The sequence below is a fragment of the Camellia sinensis genome, chromosome 14, assembly GCF_055761805.1.
Source record: "Camellia sinensis isolate YWXY chromosome 14, ASM5576180v1, whole genome shotgun sequence".
NCBI classification, from domain to species: Eukaryota; Viridiplantae; Streptophyta; class Magnoliopsida; order Ericales; family Theaceae; genus Camellia; species Camellia sinensis.
Genome location: NC_138974.1, coordinates 74,027,222 through 74,049,214, shown reverse-complemented (window position 1 = coordinate 74,049,214; position 21,993 = coordinate 74,027,222). Strand labels below are relative to the sequence as shown.

At 37.0% G+C, this 21,993-nt stretch overlaps 1 protein-coding gene across 4 annotated transcripts; it reads left to right on the top strand.

Annotated features, from left to right (window-relative positions):
* The first annotated feature begins 388 nt into the window (after nucleotides 1-388).
* Nucleotides 389-21,699, top strand: LOC114294726 (tRNA-splicing endonuclease subunit Sen2-1). 4 transcript variants are annotated; one of them, XR_014350747.1, is made up of 6 exons: nucleotides 397-564; nucleotides 1,422-1,536; nucleotides 8,117-8,881; nucleotides 15,890-15,954; nucleotides 16,040-16,105; nucleotides 21,399-21,699. XR_014350747.1 is itself a non-coding variant. In XM_028238882.2 (3 exons), exon 3 carries the CDS (start codon nucleotides 8,123-8,125, stop codon nucleotides 8,897-8,899), a length of 777 nt encoding a protein of 258 aa, XP_028094683.2. In that variant the 5' UTR covers nucleotides 389-564; nucleotides 1,422-1,536; nucleotides 8,117-8,122; the 3' UTR covers nucleotides 8,900-9,105. The 4 variants fall into 4 exon arrangements, 2 of the variants coding, with proteins under 2 accessions (XP_028094683.2, XP_028094685.2); XR_014350746.1 differs by having other exon boundaries at nucleotides 16,040-16,134; nucleotides 21,399-21,443; XM_028238882.2 differs by lacking the exons at nucleotides 15,890-15,954; nucleotides 16,040-16,105; nucleotides 21,399-21,699 and having other exon boundaries at nucleotides 389-564; nucleotides 8,117-9,105.
* The last annotated feature ends 294 nt before the right edge of the window (nucleotides 21,700-21,993 follow it).

The window sequence follows — 21,993 nt, the reverse complement described above, 5'->3', positions numbered from 1 at the left end:
CGGCAATACCCGGGCAAATTTTCGTGATATTCAAACGACTTTCTGATGATGTTGAATATTTTGGTGAGTCTTCGATAATCGTCTAACAAAAATCTGATAGTGATGGGATGTAGCAGTGTTTTTAAAAAAAATTAAAAAAATATTTTTTTAATGATAATTAAAAATATATAAGATTAATTGATGAAAGTTTTTTGTTTGGGTGAAATGGATTTTTTTTTACAGTAATGCTAGGTATCATGAAAAGTCTTTCATGAAAATGATCATGAAAGATTTGTGACCTTTCGATTACACTTATAATAAAGTACCACACACTAATCAAGGTAATCTAAAAGTCACAAATTTTTCATGATTCTTTTCATGACAAAATTTTCATGATCTCTAACATTTCTCTTTTTTTTAATGTAGGAAACTAGTCCCCCCACTTTCTTCGTCCTGCGCTGCCCCTTTTCATTTCAGTCTAATCCAAACCCTAACTATTCGGCACTCTCTCTCTCTCCCCCAAACCCTAACACGTCGGTGGCACTAGTCGACGCGAGCGACGATCGGCGGCAGTGGCGATCGAAGGTATTGTTCTCTTCTCTGCTCTTCTCTTCTCCTTTCTCTCTCTCATATTGATATTCATAGTTTCTGTTCAATGATTCCAGGACTTTTGTTTTTTGTAGTTTCCCCGCCATGCACTTTTTTGTTTGTTTGTTTGTTTGTTGATGTTTTGGTTGTTCTATGTCTCTGCTTGGTCTCCGCTAGCTTAGGAAATTAAGTTCGATTTCATAGTTTAAAATTCTAATTTGTCATTAATTGTATTAGGATTGGTAGGACATGGGAAAATGCTATATCCTGGGAAATTTTTTTGATCTTCCTTAGATTGAATTCATTATAATTACATTAAAGTGGATGGGAATCATATATATATATATTTTTAGAAAGACCGAATCAAGCTATTTTTCACGCTTAAAATGAAGTGTATGTTTAGATTCTAATCTTAGTAGTTAGAAGCCATTAATCCTTGAAGTTGCCCCCTTTTTTTATATGATTGGTGCAATGGAACAATACCACCAAGTAAGAGTCTGATAACTATAGTTATCTATTTAAAATTGGAGGAAAATTATCCAGTCAACTATATCAGAGTAGCTTTTGTGCTGTCTAGGAAAAGAAGATTATCCAGGCATATGGATATGCATAAGGAACACAATACAGAATAAAAGATAATCACCTACATGTAGTTCTGTACAAAGACTGATACATGGATGTCTGTTTTGGTACTTGATCATCCTTCTAACCATGTTGATCTGAACTTAGCCCATTGCCTGTCCATTGCAAGTTTTGTTCTTTATTATAAATTCATATAGAGACAAAATACTACTTATTTAATTTTATTTTTCATGATATACATCTGAAATCCATTTTTACTTTCAATCTTGCAGATTGAGCAAGGAATTTTGGACTTCTCTGAAGGTCTTAGAGTTATTGGAGTAAAGCCAAACAAAAAACTAGCACGTTTTGCTGATAATTCTTGCCGGTGGCTTATTGCAGATACAGGTATGCGGCAGTTATGTTTATATTTAATTTTACACATGAAGCTGTCAGTGCATTAGCAAGAATCATTAACTAGAAAGAATGTTATTTGCCATGAAATATGAGAATTAAAATAAAATAAAAAACAGGGGATCACAAAAAGTAGAGATGGTTCTCATTTGTGGAAAACCAGATGCATAGTAGGGAATCAACCAGAAAATATGACTATAGTGTGGAAAGCCAGACGACAGGTTTTATTATGTTGAACATTTGTAAAATGTAAACTGCCAAAATCGATTCGTATTCATCCGCCAATCTGTCAATCTGCCGATCTGGTGGAGTGAAGTAATGGTGGCACGACACCTGTCCCACTTGAAGAACCAAGGGTTGAGATCAATACATCACCAAGATGAGACGTCGTTTTGGTGAGGCAATTCAAAAAAAAAAAAAAAAAAAAAAAAAAAAAAATTCCCTCTTCGTTTCAGATGTGAGAGGCAGAGAGAAAGAGAGAGAGGAGAGAAAGATGACGGGCTAAGTCGCCGCCGCCCTATCGTGTTGCCCCCCTGCTCTGCCCCCTCGATGAGGAGTGGTTGAGTTCAGATTCAAGAAGCTATTATTCAAAAAAGTTCGACATAGGTTAGGGTTTGATTTAAAAAATTATGATTTTCTTTGAATGGTAATGGTAATGGTAATGGTAATATAAGATTGTTGAATGTGTTGATTGAGAGATTCTTACGCGATTTGTTTCAAATCTATTCTAGGGTTTTGATTTGGGACTTTTTACATGATTTATTTCAAATCTATTCTTGGGTAAAAAATTAGAGTTTTGATTTGGGGGGTTTTACATGATTTCTTTCAAATCTAATTGCATGTTTCCCCCTAATAAAAAACAAATTTGAAAATTTAAAAAATGAACTCATGTCTTTAGTGCCTGCAACTCTGCCTATTCTTGCTTGCCAAGGACCATGCTGAGGGTGCTTGAAAAATATTTTTTTAAAAAAAGGTCAATAAAAATGTAAACCTTCGTGCTTGTAGGCAATGTTGATGAAAAATGTAACTTTTACTTTATTCACTTTTCCCTTTACTTTTGTCTTCACAAATCTAAGATCCAAATGCAGTGTCAAGGTATTCGATATGAAAATGTAACGAAGCAAAATGTAATACATGTGCACGGAAAGTTGAGCAATACCGCAATCAACAGTACGAATGCTAACCCCTGAAGCTAGTATGGGACCTATAGTGGATCCACATCCCATATCATTTCTCACTACAAAAACGGATAAACTTTTGTCTTAACAAGTTATGCAAGTGGAGCATGTGAAGGTCTATCTATCTGCTGTGTGATAACATAATACGAAAATATGACTTCCAAGAAAAGGAAAAGGTATTGCTAATGTGCATTTGTAAGCAAGTAAAAAAGACATCTTATCAGCCGATATGTATATATCAAACAACTGAATCCATTGAAACAATATGTATATATGAAACAATTGAATCTATTGAAAAAATAAGTGAATAAAGTGTATACAAGTTTGAGGAAGAATGAGAAAAGAGCACAAGGTCAACAAATCCTAATCTCTCTTGGGGATATAAAAAAAATACCCTCTACAAGGTATTAAACATGTAGAAGTTACCTTTGTCTTCACAAATCTAAGATCCAAACACAGTGTAAAGGTAATTGATATAAAAATGTAACGAAGCAAAATATTTTTTTTCCACTCTCTCCATACTACTCTCTCTCTCTCTCTCTCACTTTTTGATCACGTCCGAAACGAAGAGGGAGTTTTTTTTTTTTTGAATTGTCTTTTTCGTTTTGGTGAGGTATTGATCTCAACCCTTGGTTCTTCAAGTGGGACAGTGGCCACCATCATTTCACTTCAGTGGATCACTTTAGGGTTTCGCTCTACAGTATCCAGACGCGTAGGTGGTGTGTGTACAAAGATACAAGTTAGGGTATAATTGGATTATCAAGTATGTGGAATGAGAACAATAACCTATAACCAAATCAATAAGTGTAGACTGAGAAATGATGCGCACATAGATAAGTTGGTGTGTGGAAATAGATTTCTCCTTTCTCTAGCTTCATCCTCCTCCTGGCATTCTTGTTTTCCTTTATTTGGGTATCACACATCTCTCCACTCATATACATCATGTGCAAGGTTTTAAAAAGCGGCCGCAACCGTTACGTAACGCCGTTACGTAACGGTTTTGGTGGTTACCGCCACCCGTTACGGCCGCTTTTGTAGTGTGATTGAGATTCACAGGTGTGTAGGCTGTAGCGGCAGCCGTAGCGGTCGTAACGGCCTGTTACGCACCGTTACGTAACGGTTCCAAACTGTTTCTTTCGAAAAAACACAAAAAAAAAAAGCTGAAAGTGGGGGAAGAAGGATAGAGAGAAGATGGAAGATAAAGAGAGAAAATGGAGGAGCAAGAGATAGAGAGAGAGAGAGAGAGATAGAGAGAGAAGAGGGAAGATGAAAAACATGCTATTGATTTGTTGAAACTATAAGACCTATGCTATTTTATTCAGCTGCTATCACTAAACCATTTTGTTTGTGTATGTCTATCTATATATTGTTTAATAATAATAATAATAATAATAATAATAATAATAATAATAAGTGTGGTCATTATCTATTTGCCTTGGTTAAAATATGTATATATATATAATAGTTAGTGATTGATTTTTTATAAAATATAAAGTCATTAATTATTAAAATAAAATGTAAAAAACTCAGTTTATAGCGATTTAAAAATATGAAATATATTAGATCATACTTAAAAATTTACAAAAATTGATCAATATTTATTTTTTATCCAATAAATATGATCATGGAAAAAAAATATGCGTATCGGTAAGTTTTTTTCAAATTGTGCGAAAAATAAAAAAATTCACGGTTCCGGTCACCGCAACCGTTACCCTACGGCCTTTACATCCCGCAACCGCAACCGCGTCACCGCCACCGTTACGGCGACCGCAACTGCTTTTTAGAACCTTGATCATGTGTATCTCTGTTTGACTTTATTGGGTTTTTTTATTTTTTATTTTTTTATAATTCTATCTCTGTTGAGTGATTCTTGTTTTGGCCCCTTTTCTTTGTGATGTATTTTTTTATTAATCTGAAACCCAATTTCTCGAATTGGGTATTAATTCTGTTGAATTTATTTGTATTTTTGTTTTTGGGCAAACACAAAGTTGAGTTAGTTATTGGGTGTTACTTTCTTGAATTTAAGTGGGTTTGCTTCAATCATCGTTTTCTATCTCTACAAAGGCCTCCTAACCACTCTCTTTCTCTAAGATCACTTAATCTTTGTTGCTGTTTGCTGGTTCGTTCTTGGGTTCCTGAGTGCCAATCCTAGAAAGTTCTCCGAATCCCAAATTCTTTAATACCAATTGCTTCTTTTTTCTTTTTGAAAAATTTCGGCGATTATAGTTTTTATTTGATTCAGAAAAGCATGAATGATGTGAACTATGAACCAGTTTTTCTTGTGTGGATAAGTGGGTGTTTGGTAAGTGATATGTTCACAAGCTGTTTGATGAAATTCCTGTGTGAGTTGTGTTGGCATATGAAGTTGAAGTGTTGGGTTTTGCATAGAGTGACCTTAAACACAATCACGACTGTAGAAATCTTCTTATTCTTATTCTGGTTGAAATGAACCGTGTGTGTCATTAGGGATGGCAATTTGAACCCGACCCAACGGGGACCTGGCTCTCCGATCCCGATTAGAATGATTTTTTCTCGAAAAATACCCCCGATGGGCCAGGGATGGTATTCGAAAATGAATCCCTGACAAATTTCGGACCGGAGACGGTAATACGTTCCCCAGCCCCGACCCCGGCCCTGTCTCCGTTCCCATTTCCCCCAATGTGAAATTACGATTATACTCCTCTCTTTATATATATATAAACTAAACCCCAAAACACAATTACACAACCTCACACACACACAAGCAGATTGACCGCCCCTCTCTCTCTCTCTCTCTATATATATATATATATCTCTAAAGCCCTCCTATTACCACCGATCTCCCTTCCTGTCCTCCTCTCCCTCCTCCTCCGTTGTCCTCCTGTCCCTCCTATCATCGCCGATCTCCCTCCTCTGATCTTGGCGAAAGTGAACTCAGATCTGCAACGATCGAGGCCAGAACAAGGCATCGCCGCTGGTGAACAAGGTGTCTCCATAATTGTGCTTCTCTCTCTCTCTCTCTCTCTCTCTCTCTCTCTCTCTCACTCTTCTTCATCCTTTTTTGTACATACCATTTGATTTTTACGGTATATATGTTGCGATTTGCTTGATTTTGTTTCGGATCTATGTATTTTGGTTGTTTCTGAGATATAATATGTATAGTTGTTCTGCTTTCAGATCGATAGTTGTTTCTGAGATATAATTGATTTGTATATGTGTTAGTTGTGATAAAGACTTAAAGTTTCTTCAATGGAGATATAATTGATTTGTATATGTGTTAGTTGTTTATATTGAATAAAGATTTATAACTACTTGTAATTTACAAATTTTGATATATCCTTCATACAAATTTTCATTTTGATATTGGTTTGGTGGTTCTTAGCTTGAGAAATTGGTTTGGTGGACATCAACATGTACCTAACATGATGTTTTGATGCCATCTCATGGTTCTTAGTTTGAGAAATTGGTTATAAGAAATCTTGTGTTTTTCTTGAACGTGCTTCATTGGATAGTGGGACTGCAAATTGGGTTTTCAGCTTTACAGTGTCAAAAAAAAAGTTTTTAGCTTTACAGACTGTAAATTGGGTTTTCAAGCATCTATGTGAATATATCTTTTCAATTGGTAGAGTTGACCTACTTAATATTTAGCTTTCATCCTTTATACTTTTCTTTGTCTTCCATCTGCCTCGGAAAAAAAAAAAAAAAAAAAAAAGGTCGGGGATTTTTCGGGGTCGGGGAAACCCAATCCCCGTTAGGGGCTGGGGATTTTTTGGGGGGGGGGGGGGGGTGATGGGTTCCCCGCTGGGGATTGGGGATGGGGATAGGGAGTTTTTCACATTCGGGGATCAGGGACGGGGATTGTAATCCCCGCCCCGGCCCGTTGCCATTCCTATGTGTCATAGGTGGTGGAGTTTTTTTTTTTAATAATAATCACTGTTATGCTTATACATGTATTGTCTTCAATGTATCCAAACTTGATTTTGTTTTGTATGGGGCTTGTTCTTCCCCATGTTTTCTCTTAGCCGTGTTCCTTTGTTTGCAGTTACTAGATTGTACCTCTGTTAATTTCAAGGTCTTGTTTATGGTGTTCCTTTGTTTGTGCTTCCTTGGCTATGGCTTCGTTAAATCATTTTCTTGCTTGTACCCCTATGCACAAGACTCCTGTTGACAGCGGCGCCTCAGAGAGGCAGTATGTAGGCAACCTTACCCCCACCATTTTGTAGAGTGGATGATTCTCGTGACTCAAACCTAAACTAGTTGTTTAGGTTTTGATTTTGCTTCCTAAATATCTTTGTACTTTCATTTCGCTTTCATTTCCCTGCAATTTTATATTTTTCCAGAAGGATTGATAACAAAAAATAAAGAATGAAGATAGGGTTTTATATGTTCACGGTATAACGTGCACACTAGGAACGTATTTAAAAAGTTCAAGTAGGTATATGAAGGAGAAAATAAGGTGCTTTCATATGCTTTTCCAAAACACAATGGAAAGATTACCTTTTATGAATGCAGCTTAATGTGCCCCATGGGAGTTGATAAATTGGGCATTGGGCACATTATTTTAATCATTGGTTAAATACACTTTGAGGCTCTATTTATAGTTTTTGAATATCCTTTGGAAAATCATGTTTTTTGGATGTGCCTTGGTTTCGTGGATATTTTTTGACAAAGCTTGAAAATATTCATTATGCCTATTTGGGGAGAGGGGAAAAAAAGAAAAAGAAACTTAGCAGTTGAATTGAATAGTTCTCAAAAAAAGTTCAATCATATGTAAGCGAGACATCTTTCATTTTTTATTGATTAAAATAGAGAACTTTTAATTATGTACACGTATCAGATTTAATCTTGGAGGAATTATATATGGTATTGGTTCTAAAGAACAGATGGAAAAGCAAGCTCATGGTTTGCTACGCATGTAGAATTTCAGAACATTTGAAAATCGTGCTTGCAGTATTATGTATTTGATAAATTTCATCTTTGAAGACGTGCTTTGAAACCATTGAGATGTATGTATGTACAGCAGCTGTGACTTCTCTGGCTGTTGGCTGGATGAACATTTAATCTATTTCAATGTTATTGAAACTTGTTTGGCCTTGATCAATTTCTACTATTTATCATTTTCTCAGGCCTCGTTTGGCAACCGAACTTTTTAGCCAAAAAGTCAAAAAGTTACTAAATTAGCCAAAAAGCCAACAACTCATACCAAAAAGTCAAAGATTCTCTTTTCTCTCTACTTTTTGCACATCTTTTCGTAAAAAGCCAAAAAGTCATCCCAAACATACTAGTTTTTTTTAGCTCATATTTTAGCCAAATAGCCAAAAAATTACTAAATTAGCCTGTTCCCAAACGAGGCCTCAGATAGGATACTTTAAGGTTGGAAATAATATTTGTTAATAGGTTGCTATTATTTCTTGAAGGATTTAATGGGCCCACGGTGGAAAGGAAAGGGATCAGAAGGTAAAGCACTTGCCGATCCCATGTCCAAGATAGTTTCTCAACTTAAGTCTTCTCTTATCCAATCGGATTCTCATGGGCTACTCTCAGGATGCAGTGTACTTCTTGAAGTGGAAACAGAACAAACTGCACTTCTCAATCGTTCATGTTTTGGTCGACCCATTATCACAGCCCAGAAGGATAAGCAGTGGTTTCAGCTGGGTATGGAGGAAGCCTTTTACCTGTGCTACAATCTAAAATGTCTGAAGATTGTCAGTTACGATGAGTGTACCAAAAATGATGATGAGCTATGGAATTACATGAAATCCAAGAGAGAAACGTTCCCTGATTTATTCAAGGCTTATTCTCATCTTCGTACAAGAAATTGGGTAGTGAGATCGGGACCTCAGTATGGTGTGGACTTCATTGCCTACCGTCACCATCCAGCTCTAGTGCATTCTGAATATGCTGTGCTTGTTTTATCAGGAGGAGATGGCAATGCAAATGGTCGATTGAGGGTTTGGTCTGATTTTCAGTGCACACTTCGACTTTGTGGCAGTGTTGCAAAGACATTGTTAGTTCTTTGCATTGATAAAAATGGTGTTGGTGCTGGTTCTCCATCGTGTTTGGAGAGTTATAGTGTTGAAGAAAGCACGATCACTAGGTGGAGTCCAGAGCAAAGCCGCGAGGATAAAACAGTAGCAGAAAATGGAACCAAGCAAGAGATTTTTTTTGAACATGAACCAAGAGATTGGGTTCAACCTTAGTTCATTTTGTACTACTTTAATATTTTATTTTATATTTTTGGTTACTCTTTAAATGTTATATACTGTTTTAGGTACTTTCACATTTTCATAGTAACAAAATGAATTAATCAAGAATCATGGTAAAGCCTCCTGTATGAAGTTTTACTTTTTTTGTATTAACATTTGTATTCATGTTGTCCTATATAGCACATGATTGTTTTTTCATACATACATGTTTCCAATTTTCCTACAATCATTCTTATTGTTTTGTCAATTGTTCATTTGTTGTGAGATGAGATGAAAATGAGGCACTACGGTTTCCTGATGTTCAAAGAAAAATTTACTTTCTTGTACAACTTATTACTTTACTTGGTAAGTTTATATACACTATAAAAAAATTAAACTATTTGAATTTGATTGCGTTCAGCTCTCGTTCAAAACTTGTTCGAGATCGAACCTTATGTCAATTTCAACTTATTAATTTTTTATTTTTATTTTTTTTCTAACCTCTAATGGAGAATTTCAACTCCTAGGTTCATGGTCTTTGCAAGTAGAAGTTATTGACATTGCTTCATCAGCAAGGGACTGTTGGAGTTACATAATTGGAGCCATAGTTGTCAAATTGGGATTCGTATCGTGAATCGAAATGGCCTCGTACCGAATTGCGAATCGAATCGTGAATCGTGAAGGTTCGGTCACTTTTTCTAAATTACTTAAAAAACATATATCTACATATTTAGATATTATATTTAGATATTAAATATATCTTATGAATGTGAAATATTTAGACTTAAATCAATGAAAATATTATTTTGAATAATAATCACGTAGTTTAATAGGTAAGAATTTAACAAAGGTTCTTATGTAAGATCACCATCTTACTGTTTTTTTTTTTTTTTAAATATTTCTTATCAACCATTCTTAATAAAGATAATAACCAAATAGAAAAACTATTAATTTTCAAAGTAACAATAATTAACAATAATATTGATATTTGAACAATAAGCATATATACTTTTCTAAGTAACAGTAAGCAAATAATAAGAAAAAATTATTTAGAATCTTGTATTTTAAAGCCTAAAACATTTTAAAAGGTATAATTGACTTCACACATGTAATATTCAATTTAATAAAATAGCAATAGATAATTCATAGTGTAATTTTAATCTTAAACATCTTTAGAAATATATTATGATTTTTTAAGAGGAAAAAAAAAATGAGAAGAAAGGTTAAAAATATGTTGGGTCTGACTGAATCTGATCGAATCCTATCAAAAAACTCAATGATCACTAAAATAACAACAAACCATGTATATATGTTGGTCATTTTAGTATTAAACGCTTTTAGAAGTTGTATTATGTCATTTTCACTAGAAAGATGGAGAAAAAAAGAGTCGAAAATGTCGGACACAATAATTTCAAAAATTGCTTGAATCGTAAAAAGTAAATTGAATCATGAATCGATTGTGAATCGTGCGATTCACTAGACACTCACTTCCAAAATAGATTCACCTATAGATTCGTATCGATTTTGCAAAAATTGTGAATCGTAAAATTTTGATAATAGAGATTGGAACTAGCAATGTCAATCTGTCCAAATTCAAATCAGAAAAGACTGGTCGTGGTCCACTCTTACAGGGATGGCAGGTTGCCCTTCCATTGATTTGATAATACTGTAGTTAGTAATTACATTATTGATCTAGCTATTTGCAGAATTTTTGTGGAACTTTCATGTCTTCTTATCTTAACTAAATACGTTGTAATGTTTTCCTGATAGCTTTAAATTGATTATTGACTGTGCAACTTGGGGGAATTCTGCTCTAGGTCTTAAATAATTTAGGATGATTTTTTTGAAGCATGATCCTTGTATTTGTTTGAAAAGCTGCGACCCATTGTCAGGTGTTTTAATTGACATTATGGATTAGATTAGACGAAGTATGGTAATTTTTTTTTTTTTTTGAGCGTCAACAAAATTTTATTAAAAAAGAGAGAGAAAGTGGACAAGAAGTCGTCATCTAAAGGATGAGAAAGAACAAAACAAAAGCACAAAGCTCCTAGCACTAGGGATGGCAAACAACAGCCCAATCCTAGAGATCAAGAACAAAGGGACTCCATTAGATTAGACAAAGTCTGTTTTTAGACAGACTATAGAAGATTTGCAGCTATTTATTGCTTAACCAACTATTTTTGCAATGATAAGGAACAAATTATTCTAAACCTTCCCTATCTTGTATTCAATATATAACATTCTAATTTGAATAAAATTCATGGTGAAATTTATGAAAAACCCATGAAGGCAGCAACAAGGTTATTGTTGAATTTGATTTCTTGAATAATCTGGATCGTTTTACATTATCTTCAAGATTCTAGTGTCAAGTACTGTTCCCCCCCTCCCTCTATCCTTATCTGCATGCTGTAGTGTTATTAAAGGTGTGCCTAGGCGTGTGCCTAGTCCCAAGTCTTATCCAGGTTTAAGGTTTGCGCCTTGTAGTGTTCCAGGCTAGGCGACTTCGATAAGGCACGCCTAGGTGTGCACCTAGGCCCAAGTCCCATTCAATCCCAAGGCTTGCGCCTTGTAGTGTTCCAGGCATGGCGACTTTGACGCATGATTGGTCTAAGGCACAATAAGGCCCAAGGCTTGGGTCTTGAGGGCTTTTTTTATTGTTGTTTTAATTGGTTTTGTTCAAAATCTGACCATTGATTTAGTATGGTGAAGCTATAGAAGATCTTTACTCTTATTACAAATGCCAATACATTGGGCATTCAATCTCAAATCAATGGTAGAAAAAAAAATTAGCCCTAATTCCTAATCTCCGAAGAACACTAAATGTTTAACATTTCATGTTGTTTATGTTGAATCTTAAATTATTTACTTATATTAAATTATATATATTTTTTTGGGTACAAGGTGCGCCTCGCCTTGCACCTTGGGCCTAGGCCCCAGAAGACCTTGGCGCCTTAGTGCGTCTAGCGCTTTAGTGCACCTAGCGCCTTTAATAACACTGGCATGTTGTATTGGTCATGTAGTAGAAGCCTTCAGCTCTATTGCTCTCTGAAGAACCTTCAGTTTGACAGGTGAGTGCTCAAATTATTGATCCACTCTTAAAACCCCTATCGCAGTTGTTGGTGCAAGCTTGAGGTTCTTTGTACACTGTCCACCCCAAAAAAGTTCCTTAATTTAAAAGATTTCTTTTAGTGTTCTTAAGAACTAGCCCATAACTTGGTTGTACATTTTGCAATTTTGAATCATTAGTGAAAATATGCTCCCTCGGGTCAAGTTATTGACATTGTCTTTTTTTTTTCCTTCTCAATCTGATTCAGTTATAATTAGGAGTATAAAACCAAGAAAAGAGAAACTAAAAATTTAATTATTAATACAATCTTTTGGTGAGAGAATTCTGTTTTTAGTATGAGAAGAATCATCTTCTTTCCACAATGATGGGACTCCAACGAAATTCTTTATGGTGGGGAGAGTGCATCCTATACTCTAAAACTACTCTCTCCTTCACCTCCTCACTCTCCCAAAAGGAAAGAAATTAAAATAAAACCGACACCCCCTTTTTTCTTGAATGCAGAGAATTCTCATTGAGCTCTCTTGAAGTTTTCTACTTTAAGGGATCCCTAAGATTTCGCTCTTAACTTGCATGTTCCTCCTTTGTTTCTATTGCGGAAGTTTTGTCATTATACTAAGTTTGATTTGTAACATGGGAAGGGAAAAGACAATGCTTGGGAATGGCTTACTTTCTTAAGATTTTTCTTTCCTTTCCCTCATGCATTCATTGTTTCATAGAACCAAGGGGTAGGACAAGTTTTCTTTCTGTAGCAAGGCCTACCTCCTCTGTCCTTCCTTCACTTATGAACTTGCTTTCCAATGGTGTGCTATAGAAGTTGCAGCTTGCTCTTTGCTTTGTGGAGAGGAGTGAGAGTGAGAGTGGGTCACAAAGTACTGCACTGCTTAAGCGTGTAGATGATGTGAACTCTCGAGGGGAAGCGGTTGAAAAGCCTTCATGTCAAAATGGCAACAACTCTTCCAAATTCAATCTCCAGTGGGCTGCAATCTTCCATGCCTAATTATAGCAATGCCAAACATCATGCCAATTTTAGCAAAAAGTTTGGCAAGACCTCTTCTATCTCTCTCATGAATCATGATGGGGCCCACAAATGGTTACTTACATTTGACTTTTTATGAAAAAAAATGAGAAGAAACGGCATTTGTACCTTTAGAGCAACATTGTCAAATTATGACATTTTTTGGCATTGTAGCATGCCAATTTGGCTTTGTACTATTTTGGCCCTAACCATTGAAGATGAACATGTCCAGTGGTGTGCTAAAACATTAGCTAATGTCAAAATTTGGCAAGACTTCTCCAACAATCACCTCCAATGGTCTGCTATTCCTCTTGCCAAATAGCAAAATTTGAAGATGAACCTCTCTCCACCTTTCTTATGATAGGACTCACAAATAGCATTTCATTCGACATATTTGGAGAAAAAAAGAAGAAATGATATTTGCACCATTGGAACAATATTGCCAAATTATAGTGTTTTGGCACTATAGCATCCCAAATTTTGGCTTTAGCATCAAACACCAGAAATGTTGTTAAAAGCAAATAAAGTAATAAATTGTAAAGCAAATATAGAAAGAAAAAAAAAAAGTTCATAAATTCTTGTTTGGTTCTTCAAGATCTAGTTATGTTATTATTTAATAATTTAACTATACATTTCGGTATAATTTTTTACCTTTTCTCTCTTTCTCTGGTCTCTGCTATCTCTTTTCCATCTTTCTTTTTCTCCTTTTCTTTTCATCTCCTTACATAATTGTGTCCGAAGGGGAAGAACTCTTCTGATTTTATAGGTAGAAAAAGTAAAGGTGCAATAAATGATACTATTTCAACTATTATATTAATTGTGGTCAATATTATTTTATCTACCTTATTCATTGTGGTTAGCCATCACATATTTCACAACAGTTTCCCTTGGATGAACACACACAAAGAATATGCCTCGTGAAAACCTTGTCAAAGAAAAATCCAGTGGGACGAAAACCTTAGGCGAAGGAAAAAGAGTACATTATTTTTGTGTTCTATGGAGTGATATTGCATATGTCTAGATTGCCTCGTTAAAACCTTGCTAGGGAAAATCCCATGGAAAAAAAACCTTAGTCGAAGAAAAAGGAGTACAATCTTTAATATATTAACTTCCCCTCATGTTGCATAATTGATTTTTGAGTCGATGCATTCTAATGAGATGTACCCTCTTCTTGAATGTTGCCAGAGGTAGTGTTTTCGTGAATAAATTTGTTAAATTTTTACTTGACTGTATTTATTCAACATTAATATCTCTGCACTTCTAGAGTTTATGAGCATTAAAGAACTTTGAAAAAATATGCTTAGTTCGATCACCTTTGATATAGCCTTCTTTGATTTGTGTGATACACGCAACATTATCTTTAAACAGTATTGTCGGGAGATCTTTGAGTGCGGACATTGCACACTTTTCCCAAATATTTTATATTATAAATATTAACCAAATACATTCTCTGTTGGCTTCATGGATTGCAAATATTTCAGAGTGGTTTGAAGAAATAGCATTCAACATTTGCTTCACAAATTGCTAAGAGATGGATGTACCACCATAGTTAAATGCATACTTTGTTTGTGATCGGGTTTTGTGTGTGGTCATCTAAGGGGGAGTGTTGTGAAACATGTGATAGCTGACCACAATAAATAAGGTAGTTGGCATAGTGCTGGATGACAATTAATATGGTAGCTAAAATAGTAATATTATTGAAAGGGAAAGGGTCTCGTGGATTGAATTGTAGGATCGGTTCAAGGGATTTTACTTTCTATTAAAAATAAGAACAAAATACAAATAAGGATGATGCATATAAAAAATAAAGTGAAAAGTCACAAATCGACAGCTGCGAAGCAGGTTTTGGATAATCTATTCAATCTTCTTCTTTTCTGTCTCTTTTCTCTCTTTTTGACTATTTAGGATTCCAGGGTTGTACTATCCTACAATCTAGATTGTGATTTTGATAACCATTGCTGCCATATCTCCTACCAAAATTTGGCAATGCTAACTCTTAAATCTTGTGCCAGTTTTGGCACAAAAATTAAAAATTGTCAAACTTGCCACATCATCAAAGCATGTCCTATGGAAGGTGCTAAATGGCATGCAAAAACCATGTTTTGGCATTCCTAATCAAATGGTGCAATTCCTTTTTTTTGGCACAATTGTCATTGTCTCTTTCCAACTACCATTCTCTAACCATTATTCTTTATAAATTAGAATAAAGAATGGTGGTTGAATAATGGTGGTTAAAAGTGGTAATGTAGTTGTGCCAAAACATTGACATGCTTAATTGGAGCATAAATGCAAAAGAATGGCATTTTTACACTGTAGCAAACATTCATGATCAAATGGTGCAAATGTCATTTTTTTGCATAATTACCATTCTCTTTTTCCAACCACCATTTTGTCAACTGTCATTATTTATAGATTAGAATAAAGAATGGTGGTTGAAAAGAGATAATGGTGGTTGTGCCAAAAAATGTCATTTACACAATTAGAGTATAAATGCCAAAAAATGGCTTTGGCATGGCCATTTTAGCAACTTCCATTGGAGTTGCTTTCATTAGTTCACCTTCTTTCCCTTCTCTATGAAGCACTTCTATTTTCTAATTGCAATTTGCCCTGTACCTCTTAATCCATCATAAGAGAGGCTTGAACAAGAAAATAATTAAAAAACATTTAGCCACTAAATCGTGTAACATAAGGTTGCATATAGCATACCTACCTTATTTAACCCACATGAGTTGCACTTGCGTTGCATTATTGCCTATTAGCGGATTGCTGACGTACTGAATGTTCCTTTCCTTGCAGAGATGCACCCTCTTATTTGCATTCTCTTTAATCATCACACAAATTTGACTTGAGATTTATTACTTATCAAATACAAAAAATGACATGAGATTTATTGAGCCCTTTTATGTTGATGATATTTACAGGATCAGCATAATCCAGTTATGACAGCGTTCAAGTTGGTGATAATAGATGCTCCATATCGGGGCTTTGGTAATAGACTTGAACAAACTCCGCTTGCGGTATTATCTCTTGAAAATGTAAATCTTGAGCCCTTTTATGTTGTTGATATTTTCAGGATCAGCATAATCCAGTTATGACGGCGTACAAGTTGGTGATAGTAGATCTCCATATTGGGGCTTTGGTAATAGACTTGAACAAACTCTGCTTGCGGTATTATCTCTTGAACTTAGGCCATGTTTGTTTGGGCGGACTGGATTAGTATTCCCATGACTAATAGTCTTAGGACTACCAATCTATTGGATTATGTATCCTATCTTAACTAATAGTCAAGTTTAAAATAATTAATCCGTACTTCAATTGTTTAACCAAACATTGGATTAATAATTTTATTGGACTATTAGTCCAATCCCAAGCTCATGTCCATCCAAACAAACATGGCCTTAAAGTAAATCTAGGGATTTTTGACTTCAATGCAGAATCTCTGTCCATGTATTTACTAAAAATGTAGCCGTGTAAATCCAAGAATCTATTATATATTACTTGAATGAAAGATAATCACTCCTTTAAAGTACATCAACATTTCAAAAACTCTCTTCAGATGACCAGCTAGGGCTGCTCACCTAGATTCTACAGTTGTTGAGCCCTATTCGCAATAAACCAACACAATTACAGTAAGAAACATCAGCTTTAGTTGTTCACTGTTTTATTTCCCACTTTTTGGGTGGAGTATATGTGATTATGCTTTAATTTGTCCATTTGGATAAGTAAATGGAAAATGGAAAACCTTGCTTATATTGTTATGTACTTTCTCATAGGGTGAACACACACAAACTCTTCTAGGATCTGGTGCATTAGTTATACACCCACTAGCAAATTGTCCACTCATTTGTTCTCTTTTCCCCTTTATGTTTTTAGATGAATCTTAGTTTGTTAATGACAAGCAATGTGATGTGACATTGTGAACATTGCTTCTCTTGGATAAAGAACTTGCCAAAATTAAGCAGTGCCGTGATTTTTACGTAACTGACTTACTGAGTTGCCCTATTGGCCTAAAATTTGGGTTTCCAAGGTTGGTTAGTCTAGTTATACCTTAAGTATGCGAATGCATTCTATTTTTGTCCTACATATGAATCTCCTGTTGGATCAGATAAGCCTTCTATTTGAAAATTAGAACTTGAACTTGCCATAAACCCTGGTGCAATCAGGAAAGGACTAAATGATACAATTTTGTGGGGTTTTGTTCTATCTAACTATAATTGATCCCACTTCATGGATTTTGCACAAGAGGAATTTATATCATCCCGAGTTCAGGGCATTTTAAGGCACATACCTTCTTTTGTGAAACCACGTACAAAATCAGATTTTGTCATAGGAAAGCGTTTTTAAAGATTGTTATTCGTTATCTTGGTAGTGCCAATATTTATTGTAGATACTATGGTATGCCCTATTTAAATTAGTAACATGAAAAGCAGACTAATTTTGTTTAGTGTTTAATGCATCCCAGAATAGAACAATGGTCATGACATGCCTTTAGTAGCATAATTAATTTCTCAGTAACGCTTTATCGTATCTAGGCCACATATCTGGGAAAATTCTGTTGGCTATGTTATTATCATCCCATGTGAGTGGCTAACCCACCTTAGAGAGAGTGGGGTGGTTGGAGACCACTTTAGAGAGAGTGGGAGTGGCACCTCCCCACTAACCAATCCACTCACCATTGCTGTCCAGCTACCTTCCCTCATGATATGTATAAATAGAGGTTGAGAGGAGAGTAGAATATAAGTGAGAACCATCAGAAATTGGAGAGTGAGAGCTGTGAGTTGAGTGAGTTTCATCTCCTCCTCTGTAATTGTATTTTTGCTCCATTTTAGTGATAATTCTCATTTCTGTCCGTGGATGTAGGCATTGGGCCGAACCACGTAAATATTGTGTTCTCTGTGTGTGTGAGATAAGTTTTCTGGGTGTCTTTGATCCTAATAAGTGGTATCAGAGCCTCGTTAGTGGCGTTTCGGAACAAAAACAGCGTGTTGTTCGAAACTGCCCAGAAATCGTATTGCTCGAAATCAGTTTTTGAGCATACTAGGAGCAAGGGCTCGACGAGAGGAGTCCAGAAATATAAAGAAGACACCCAACGGAGGCTGAACGCGCCCTCACGCGCCCCAGGAAGTTGGCGCGTGAATATCAGTCGCGACACGCGCCTCCACGCGCCATTCAGGCACCGGCGCGTGATCCCAATCTCACCCACGCGCCCCACGCGCGGACAGAGGAAGACGACGCGTGATTTCACGCGCAACACGCGCCGCACGCGCGCGCACCAGCCGACGTCTTCAGCCCAGCCGAGTCTTCAGCCGCTGACCGAGCCAAGCCGCTGATGTCATCCTGACGTCAGTAGAACCGGAGGAGTAATCTGGTGCTTTGCAGGCGCACCAGATTCTGCCGATCTGAACCGTTTAAATTGTTTTGGCTTCATCTAAGCCATTTGAGGTCCGATTTGGGTGATCCAATAGTGCTTTCCAACTATTTGGAATATTTCGGACGCATCCGTATGGTCAGATTTTGCAAATAAGCTTTCAAAAATTTGCAGTTTTTATTTTGGCAATCCGAAGTGCTTTTCCGGCTAATTTGAGCAGTCCGGACTTCACAGCAAAGCCTGTTTTTCAAACAGAGATTACTTTCTGGATGATGGAGGAATCCACATCAGCTTCAGGGCCGATGATTCGGTTGAACGCTTCTAATTATGCGATATGGAAGCCGCAGATGGAGGACGTCCTGTATTGTAGAGATTTGTTTGACCCTATAGCGCTAAAGGGGGTCAAACCAGATGGAGACAAGGATGGGGACTGGATAAAAATCAACCGGAAGACTGTCGATCAAATCAGACAGTGGATTGACCACAGTGTGTTCCACCATGTTGCCCAAGAGACAGACGCCTATGCCCTATGGATGAAATTGGAGGGCATGTACCAGTCCAAGACCGCAAGGAACAAAGCCTTGATAATGAGAAGGATTATAAACCTGAAGCTGAAGAATGGTGTGTCTGTTGCTAAACACACCAGTGAATTCCACAGCCTTGTGAACCAACTTGCATCAATCAAAATGGAGTTGGAGGATGAGATGCAAGCATTATTATTACTTAGTTCCTTACCAGACAGCTGGGAGACGTTGGTGGTTTCTCTCAGTAATTCTGCACCCGAAGGGAAGTTGACCATGGGGATGGTCACAGACGCCTTATTCAACGAGGAGGCAAGGAAGAAAGAGATGGAAGGAGAGCAGTCCCATGCCCTTGTCACAGAAAGTAGAGGCAGAGATAGAGAAAGGGGCAGAGGTAGAGGAAGTAAAAGCAGAGGGCGTTCACAGTCCAGATAGGACAACACGAGGAGGTGTTTTTACTGTGATCAAGAGGATCACGTAATAAGAGATTGCCCGGAGAAGAAGGCGGACAGACAAGCCAAAGAGAAGGCTAAGGGACACAGAGGTCCCTCAACTACAGCAGTTGCAGTGCATTCCTCTGACGATGAAGAGGTGATGCTTACAATCTCGTCAGAGTTGGAAACACCCTGCTGGATTTTGGATTCAGGGTGTACGTTCCACATATGTGTGGATAGGAAGCTTTTCTCCACTTACCGAAGAGTCAGCGGTAGCATTATCCGGATGGCCAACAACACAGTGAACAGAGTTGTCGGCATAGGGACAGTGCGATTCCTTACTAAGGATGGAAGAAAAGTAATTTTATCTGAGGTCCGACATGTGCCAGGAGTACGGAGGAATCTAATCTCCCTGAGTATGCTATATCTAAAAGGAAATTGTTTCTCATCTAGTGGCGGGGTTCTTCATGTACACAGAGGTGATAAAGAATTGTTGCAAGGCAAATTGTGCAACAAATTGTACAGACTGGAAGGAGAAGTTTTGACAAAATGAGTGTTGTCAAATGCCAGTCGAAGGGTACAAAGAGAGAACATACGCAACCAAAGCGTATGATTGAGCAAGGCTTTCATCAGGAATGGCGAAAACGGTACACGGGAACGCAAGGAGGCAGTTCAAAGGTGCACAGAGCTGAGCCAGTGAAGCCAATCTTGAAGAAAGTTCAGAGCAAAGAAACCAAGTCTGTAGAGACTATGCCAGTGAAGAAGAGAGTTTCTTTTGCTTCCGTGTTAGAGACATTTTGCAACCTCTCAAAAGATGCATGGAAAGGAGGGATGAAATCTCGAGTCGCAAAGTGAGCGTTGCAATGCACTCCAATAAGGGGGTGCGAGCATTATGCACGGAGTTGCATAGTGATAACTTGTACAGACCGATGGAAGTTGTCTTGGCAGAAGGGCTAACTGTCAAACATCAGTACGGACGTACAAGTGAGACTGAACCGAACATCAGGGATTGCAGCACAGACAACGGGCGTATGAGATCGCTGGGAAGTTGTTCTAAAGTGCAGAAAGCAAAGGCTGGTTGTTCAGAAATAAGCTCCGAGCAAGGAAAATTGAGGATGTTGATGTGTCACACTCTGAAGTTTTCTAGTTGCTCCCGTGTTCATCATGCAAGGAGTTGCACGGTAATGCAAGGGTATCCCGAGCAGGGGGTGCAGGACATCCAATCAGGGGGTGTCAAGATATCTTGGTTGCGCAAGTTCAAGCATAGCAAGTGAAGACATCCGAGACAGGAAGCGTAGAAGAGATCTGAGGGAGATAGGAGCAGAGGCTCTCTCCAAATCAGAGAGTGGTATGAGTTGAGTTGAGGATGTAGGATTCCCTCCTCTTCTTGTATCTCTGGTGTATTATCTCTAGTTTCAGGGGATGTAGCGTCTCAATGAGGAGATGAAGATTCTGTTGAAATTTGGGCGTGACAAGATTAGCAGCAGTGTGTGCAGTTTATCACCTCACATGGGTTGAGGGGGTGATTTGTTGGCTATGTTATTATCATCCCATGTGAGTGGCTAACCCACCTTAGAGAGAGTGGGGTGGTTGGAGACCACTTTAGAGAGAGTGGGAGTGGCACCTCCCCACTAACCAATCCACTCACCATTGCTGTCCAGCTACCTTCCCTCATGATATGTATAAATAGAGGTTGAGAGGAGAGTAGAATATAAGTGAGAACCATCAGAAATTGGAGAGTGAGAGCTGTGAGTTGAGTGAGTTTCATCTCCTCCTCTGTAATTGTATTTTTGCTCCATTTTAGTGATAATTCTCATTTCTGTCCGTGGATGTAGGCATTGGGCCGAACCACGTAAATATTGTGTTCTCTGTGTGTGTGAGATAAGTTTTCTGGGTGTCTTTGATCCTAACAAATTCTTCAATATTTTGAAAGACCACAGCTGAGTTGTGGCATATATTCTTGCTACTTGCAGACAACCTTGAATAGATTTAATTTTTTGAATTGGATACTTTGATGGCTATACTAGAAATGTATCAATGTGCTCTATCTTCATTTATTTATTTTTTCTGAATTGATGATTGAAGACTGAATAGTGATCTTTGAAACAGAAACTTGACACGCAAACTTGGCCGATGAGCAAGGAGGAGTCGGATGGAAAATGAAGATGTTCACTTGACAGTGAGGAAATCTACAGTAGGTCCCAATTTGAATGTGAGAAATATGGGATTTGTTGTGCTACACCAGATGTAAATTATAGTATTTTTGGTGCATGTATGGTGGTGAAAATCCATTGGACAAGGAGATTGTAAACTTTTACAAAATATCAAATTGTTTCTGAATATTCATTTGATGTAAAAGTTTGTTATCTCCAAAAAAAAAAAATTAAATAAATAACATTATGAATTAAGCAAATATTCGTCATGTTATAATCTAATTTCGTCAAGTTATAATCTAATTGCAATTACATTATTGAGATGCCATTGTTCTTTTCTTTTCTTTCCACCTTTTACTTTTCTTTTTCCCAGTTTTCCGGGAGGGGGATGGGTGGTCATGTATATCAGTTGCATTGTGTTATGTGACATTTTGTCTACTTTTAATTTGCTTTTCAAAATAGACCTTAACGAGAGTGTAAGACATTAAATTTAGGTTACGTTTGTTTGGCGGAGTAGGTGTGGATTGTTAGTAAGAGTATTAAGTAAAAGT